General features: G+C 40.6%; 1 protein-coding gene across 3 annotated transcripts in view; it reads left to right on the top strand.

The window, feature by feature from the left end:
• The window catches only part of sfmbt1 (Scm like with four mbt domains 1), a 25,674-nt gene continuing 18,141 nt past the window's right edge, over window positions 1-7,533 (top strand). Inside the window, exons 1-5 of one of the 3 annotated variants that reach the window (XM_086198643.1) lie at window positions 1-159; window positions 948-1,065; window positions 4,784-4,921; window positions 6,663-6,720; window positions 6,833-6,927. In XM_086198643.1, the coding sequence (XP_086054769.1) occupies window positions 6,696-6,720; window positions 6,833-6,927 (120 nt within the window). In that variant the 5' untranslated portion in view covers window positions 1-159; window positions 948-1,065; window positions 4,784-4,921; window positions 6,663-6,695. Of the gene's footprint in view, window positions 160-947; window positions 1,066-4,783; window positions 4,922-6,662; window positions 6,721-6,832; window positions 6,928-7,533 lie in introns of those variants that run through there. The other 2 variants (XM_086198642.1, XM_086198644.1) reach the window with 2 other exon arrangements.

The raw sequence follows: 7,533 nt of genomic DNA, 5'->3' as shown, positions 1-7,533 counted from the left end.
TGCTGAGGCGACAGCCGAGATACTCGCATTTATCTGCGTTTTATTCTGAAACTATCAACCGGCTTTCCTGTGTTTTATTCATGCTAGCTTTGCATTGCTAAGAGCGAGCAGGCGGAGAGGATCGGCATCTAAAAAGCGACTTGGAAAAACTACTTAGCGGTAAGAGACGAATTTTGCGACTAAATATTCAAATACTCTGTGTTGTTTGTTACGTTTTCCTATCGGTGTTTTGTAGTGTGGTGGTGCATCCGTCTTTTTTCCCGTCTCTCAAAAAGATGAGTCGGGTTCGGTCGAGTGTAAGCGCCCTTATTGCTCGTCAGCCTGCTCTTATTGCTCAAGCCGTGACGTCCAGTAACTTGACTCGGTCACAGGCGGTTCTACCATGTGTTCACCGAGTCCCACACGACCGTTACACATGTGGCACCGCATGTTTATTTACCAGGTATCAATTCCGTCATTTCCTGAATCGCTATTTGTCGCGTTCTCCTCCGTGTGAAAGTTGTAGTGGATCTCTGCAAAGCGTTAATGGCCCATCTCTGTTAGTGAATGCTGCGGTGCGAGAGGTGCAATCTTCGGCTAGATACACTTCAAGGATTGTATGGAAATTTCCAGTGATTTGCCCTTGAATAACTCAGTATACCGTGGAAGTCTTACATAATAAATGTGGCTCGACCTCAGTCGGTGTAGCTCGCAGCAAACATGCTCAATGAAATTAGTCGCTTTTACAAAAAAGGGGGGAAAAAAACCCGTGCGGGCTTTGTAGGGCTGGCTGATGTTAGAGAGGTTGTCATTTTCCACGTTGACTTGCTGCTTATTGTCTTCTGGTTCCTAACTTCCCTATTCTGCAGCTGAAGTGATCCGCTGGTAGCGCTTCTCCGGCCGCCAGAACGGTCACTGAACCGAGTAAAATAGAATTTTTATGTTCCTGCTGCGTCTTTCTGCTTAAGTTGTAGCATCCATCGAACCGGTCAGCTCGTATTTGTTGGTCCTCACTTCAACTCTTGAAGGCAAATAAACACAACGTCCATAATATGACAGTTAGGCTGTGTGAGGTATGATAATTTGGTAGGTACCGTTGGGTTTTTCTTTTGTTTGTTTCTTTTAGTCAATTCTGGGGTTTTTTTCTATTTATATTTGCTGATTTTTTTGCCGATCATCATTCCCACATTTTTGAACCCCCCCCCCCAAACAAAATCATTTATTAGCCCTTTAACACAGCATGTTTGAGAAAAGGGAAATTCCCCCATATTTTTAAAATAACACTAGCATGACATTTCATATTAACAGATGAATACTGGTCACTGCCGTCTTATTTGCTGATAGAAGAAAACAGGGTAAAGTTTAGCTGATAAAAATACAAAGCCAATATATCAGTGCGTCTCTAATGTAAACTGTTGTCGTAATACTGTACACATTGTCTCTGGACTGTTATGGATTCTGCCAGGGTGGTTATGTTTTCTGTCCTGGGGGGGGGGGGGGGGGGGGGGGGTTCAGTTAAAGATACACTCAGACATGCAGAATTGTAAACAAAAAAATCTATAAAACAATCATATGTGTCTGACCTGTTTCTTTGCTGAAAAGTGGGAATGATATTTGGCAAATTAAAAATTTCAAAATGCCACCCACTCCCTCTCCCTCACAAAAAACATGTAGAATACATGAATACAAACATGCTTTCTCGTGTCTAACCGCAGGAAACAAGATGTCTCCTGCTACTCAATAAAGTCTGTTCTCTCTGGTTGCAACCAGGAGGCTTTACATTTCCACATTATGTGTGTGTGTGTGTGTAGAGTGAATAATGGACCAGGATCAGCTTCCAAAATATTGGTGATATCACAAATCGTGTGTAGAACCACATGGTACACACGGAAATCACACCATGAAAGTGAAAGTAGCCCTCTTTTGTCAAGCTCAGCACTTTTATCAGTTTACACAGTGAGGCCCAAATATTCAACAATAGCAAAAAGAATAAAAACACTTTAACTAAAAAAAATAAAATAAAAAAAGGGAACTTTTACATTGCAAGAGAAACCGTGAGGTTGACACGCATTTCAGACTATTTTTTTCTTCTGTGGCTACAACTTCGCACATCCTGTCATGTTTTCTGTAAACATGGATAAATATGTTTTTCCCACAATTTCACTTTCTAAGCACTTAAATAGAACCACAGTCGTTATACAAGCGGGCCTCTCTCAACCGCATCCTCCGGTAGAAACTAATCAGTTAGTGCCACCATGGCAACTGCCAACTGCAGTGAATCCTGATTTGGAACAATTGACTAGTAATATATATGGTATTTACCACACACTTTACTTACAGTTTTTCGCTGTAACTTGGGGCCGCAACCAGGGCCCGACCGGTATATTTGTTAACTGATATATTGATATACCATTGATGGCCTATCACTGATGTACCGTATCAGCGTATGTGTTTTCCGATATGCTCAGATAATTAAAAAAAAAAAAAAAAGTTTTCTTAACAGCGCATAAAATTCAGAAAAAAATGCTTATCGTGATTTAAAAATGATGTAATGAAGTATGTCAAGCAGGGAGCGCTGTGGTGTCTCCACCCTGTTTAATTTACTATGTTATTTTCATCTTTATTGAAGTGGTCGTGTATGACAAATTTAAATATTTATCAATAAATAGAGTTATTTGTTTAGGAAATTGGACTTTGAATGTCTTCACATAGTCATATCGGTACAACATTTGTGCACAGTGAGCATAGCAAAGGTCTTTTTTAGATCATCACAAAAATGTTAATGTTAGTTACGCATATCGATAATCTGTGATTTTTTTTCTGCTCTAAAATTGGTATCGGGCTATAAAAGTCCCACATCAGTCGGGTCCTGCTTGCAACTAATGATTATTTTCAACATCAATTAATTTGCCAATTCAAAATTAATCAATTAATTATTTAGTCTATATTATGTCTAGATAATTAGAAAAATGTGCCCTCAGCAACCAGAAAATGTTTTACATTTTTGCTTGAGAAAACAGTGAAAAGATTATTCTATGATGAAAATAGTGGGTGATTAATTTTCTTTTGATGGATGACTTGTTGAAGCTCTAATCTGACTTAACATACTGACTTCTGTTTCTACATATTTTCATTAATTTCTTAGAAACATTCCATAGATTTTTTTTATGTCAGAGGTCTCTCTCATAGCTGTGAGACTTTTTTTTTTTTTTACTTTGAGGCAGAAATGTTAGCAACTGCATGTATGGCACAACAGCCAAAGAAGAGAACAAAATAGGGCTATGGATTATTTTATTAAACCGGTATTCCATTCCATCAGTTAAACTGAGTAATCAGATAACTGACAAGTCCCTTTTGGAAAAAAATCAACATTTTTATTGCTTTGATTAATATCAGGTCAAATCAAAACCTCTACGGTGCATAAGAGCACCAAAACACACAGTTTCCTAAAATTAAAAGCTGTCCCAATCCCAACTGTGCTGTGATTTAGTGACAGTGGTGATTAACAACAAGACATTAATTTCCCTTTATCTGCTGTGTAGGAGGGTTGTTACAGCAGTCCACCTTCCTCACTGGTATCTAATGAACAGTGATTGGTTGCTACTTACACCATCTGATATTTAGTTTTGGCATCATATAACTCTGAGGTGTTGGTATGATTGTGTGTGTGTGTGTGTGTGTGTGTGTGTGTGTGTGTGTGTGTGTGTGTGTGTGTGTGTGTGTGTGTGTGTGTGTAGGGGGGGGGTATTTTCTTGAGCAAAACTTTGCTAACATGGGGACATAAGTACTAGCCACCACATTCTGTTCTTATCCATTACATATATATTGTTTCCAATAGTAATACAATAGCAGTACAATCATTTTTGAGAGAATATTTTTGTCAGTCCACCTTAAATGTCAGACCACCTTAACTGACAGCGAGCCAGAGTAGATGTTGATGTTTACTGGCAACTTGGCCCTGCTGGCTAAACAAAGGAATTTAGCTTAAGTTTAAAGGATTTTAAGCGCAAATTCACCAACAAATGTCCTGCAGCCTTTACACACACATTCGTCTTAAGTTCAGCCATGGAGTTGCACATTGATCCATTATGTTATTAGTTTATTTCTGACAGCAACAAAAAGAACCGCTATGCTTGAGCTGCAACTGTAATTGGAGGAAATGTTAGCTTGCAGCAGACATTTTGGCAATGAAATGCTTTGCTTATGAAATTTATTTTTGATTCTGAAAACAGCGATGCTATGATACTGAGAGGCGTAACAGTGACCAATGAACCGTTACTCGGTTTTACATGAATGCATAAAGGTGGAGAATTTGTATCAAGGATTTTTTTTTGTTGTTGTAATCAAATTACTCAGGGAATTATTTCAGCCCCTGAACAAAACATGTTTTTGATTTCTAGAAATGGAAACTAACGCTTGAATCATTTCGATGAGTCAGATAGGATGAACAAAAATAAAAAGCAAATGGGCACTCTCCAGAAAATAGGTTTTGTCGTATTGGGTTATGGTGGATGTTCCACTATTCCACCTTATCTTCTGCCACGTTACAGATTATAATGTTCAGGAGATGACATATGATAGCTTTTAGGGGAAATGTATGAGCTGCTAATTTCATTTTATTTACCATAGAAGCTTTACTATGTGTGAATGTGCATCTGGCTGGGTTGCGTTTCCCACCTTAGAGGTTCAGGAAAGGCCCCATCTCATGCTAAGTGCTTATGAGAATATGATTCACTAAGTGCTCATGAAGAGGTTTTGTGTGTGCGTGTGCGCGTGTGTTTACATTTGGCCTTTTCTCTTTCAGGTTCAGTCAGAGTCTCGGAGGGTGCACACATACTCAGCAGGCTGCTGGTAGCTCTAGTTCATGCAGACCAATAACGTTGTATGAAACGGGGGAAGCTGTTTTTCTACCTGTCTGCAGAAAGTGCCACAGAAAGTTAGTGTGTGTATTCCAACAAATCTTAAAAGGTTGTCTGGAAATGTCAGATATAACCCATCAGTACATTTTTAAAAGGTATTTCTAAAGACACCATTTTTTTTATTCTGGAAATTGCAGAATTCAGTTCAGAATGTTCACAAATGGAGAAAGGGTGTGAAAATGTTGGTGGATGAAGTGCCTAGTAGAGAGGAGGCAGAATTTCAAATCCTCCGTTACTTTGATAAATGAGCTAATATGTAAAAAAGCTGCCAGCTTTCCAACTTTAAGTCTTCACTTCTATTTCTGTCTCTTTATATCCACGCTGATGTGAGGAGTGTGACCCTCAGGAACAATGAGACCCTCTGGTGTGTGTGTGTGTTTGTGTGTGTGTTGGAGAGAGGGAGGGGGAGAAAGATGAGGGAGTCTGGGGCAGGGTCGTGGGTGAAAGGCGGCGCAGATCCCAGCGGAGAGCGGGGGTCGTGGTGGTAGTGTGGCGGTCAGGAGGGGGTGGATTCTGACACTGGCCCGGGTTTTAATAGAGACGTCAGATGTGACAAAGACGAGCCTGACAGGTCGGCTGAATGGAGCCGGTGTGACAGAGCAGCTTCCCTCAGCATCCCATACACCACACTGTCGTCACACCCGGCGCTCTTCCTTCATTCACACCATCTCCCTTGTTGCATTAACTCATTTCATCTGCATGCCACAATGCTGAGGGTCAACGTGATGTGTCAAAGCCTGATGTGATCATGTCCATGTCAAGCTTTTTTTTTTTTGGGATTAACTTAAAGGAAGATGTAGTTTTCCAACTCCTCTTCACACAAGGAAAGGAGAGTTGAGGCTAGATGGCATTAGCATGCCTTAATAGATTTCCTGATTGCATACCATCTGGTGTGTTACTTGTACCACCATGTAAACTGTAATTTTATTCACTGCTGTTTTATTGATTGGGTGCAGGAGCAGCTAGAAGCGCTTGAATACTGATAGTAAATGGTGTCCTAGCGGCTCTATTATCAAAACCCAGCGGACCTTGATTTATAGCATTGCCAAACTCCTGCTAGCTTGCACTGCTGGTTTTAGGGACGAGAAGCAAGTTCAGAATTCTCAGTGCAGACATCCTGACTGAGGAGACAAGAAGAGGACAGTTATAAAGGAAACTTAAAGGAGGAAAAACAAGACGCGTTGCTGCTAGTCCCTGCATTGCATTTTAACACAACTGCATGCATGAAGGATGTTGCAGTTGATCTGTAATTCCATTTGCCTCATGTTAAAACGTGTCCAATTAGATTTTTGGGATACGTTCCTCTCTGTTCCAGTCTTGTTGTCCAAATAACTTTTTTCCTGTGCCTTTACATAGTTTGGTTTATTGTCAAACTTTGTCTCAGTCGTGGGGTACTCTGCTAATTCTCAGATTAACAGATTTACCGGTAGATGGAATGTATTTATACAGCACTTTTCACTCCTAAGCACTTTACATTGCTTAATTAACACACATGCACACACACACCCTCGCTCTCTCTCTCTCTCTCTCTCTCTCTCTCTCTCTCTCTCTCTCTCTCTCTGCCATGCAAGGGCCTGTAATAGTTTTTAAAGTAGCAAATTAGTAAATGTTGTAGCTGGATTGAGTGGAGGCAGGTCAGGTTGATGGTTCAGTGTCAAAGTGTCTTTTTTTCCTGCAGTGCTCCTGCCTCTGTTTTCTTTTTGGACCAGAGCTCCCTCATTGACTCTCTGTGGTTCATAATCCTTCACCTCTATTCCTCCTCAGAGCTCATAATCTCGGCCTTGAGGGGGCACCAGCATGAGTCAGAAGTCGCTGGAGTCTGGTAAGATTTTTTTGCTTCTTTTTCTAAATTTTGTGAACCGCTGCATGAAATGAGCAAGATAATATGTTGGAAAGCAGATTGGAAAACAGCAATATGTTTGTCTGTGTTGCAGATGGAGATTCTACTCAGGATGTATCTGACTTTAACTGGGATGACTACCTGGAGGAGACTGGAGCCACATCTGTGCCCCATCACGCCTTCAAACATGTGGGTTCTTCTTGCTCTCAAACTCAAAGCTAATGCATGTTGTGGTGCCAGAGTTTACAACATTTACAGCAATTTCATCGTAAGGAAGATGCTAAGCTCCTTGAGTGCCAGCAATTAACTTCAAATTGTATTAAATACATTGACATTTATGGGATGGGGCAGCTGGTAAAGTCCTGGAAATGCAGAAGATGCTGCCAACACAGTGTCCTGCTACGGAACCCTTCACTACCTATGCAAAGGTTTTGTTTGGTGATTCTTGTTCAGTGTTTTAACACTGCTGCACCCCATAAACTATTAGAGAACTCCAGGGATTGATTTAGTTTTGTAGCAGAATTTTAGCCTGTCTGTGAGAGAGGAAGCAGGTGGTTATGGCAAGTAACATATCATGGCCCCTCAGGGTTTTCTTCTCCAAATCCTACTCTGTAACAGTGCACTTTATTAAATATACAAATAGCAGTGGCCGATATGAAAGGAGGCTCTAGTTGAGGGGTGTAAGACAACAACCTGGCTTTAAACAAAATAAATAATTGATCTTTGAGGGGGTAACACCACCTTATGCTCATCAACATTAGCCATTATGGGGGGGCACTTTTTGTGCCACATTAA

The sequence above is a fragment of the Aulostomus chinensis genome, chromosome 3 (assembly GCF_037954235.1).
Source record: "Aulostomus chinensis isolate RoL2024-O1b breed Wild chromosome 3, RoL_Achi_v1.0, whole genome shotgun sequence".
NCBI lineage: Eukaryota > Metazoa > Chordata > Actinopteri > Syngnathiformes > Aulostomidae > Aulostomus > Aulostomus chinensis.
Note: the sequence above shows the minus strand (reverse complement) of the source record. Positions and strands in the feature narration are given on the sequence as shown.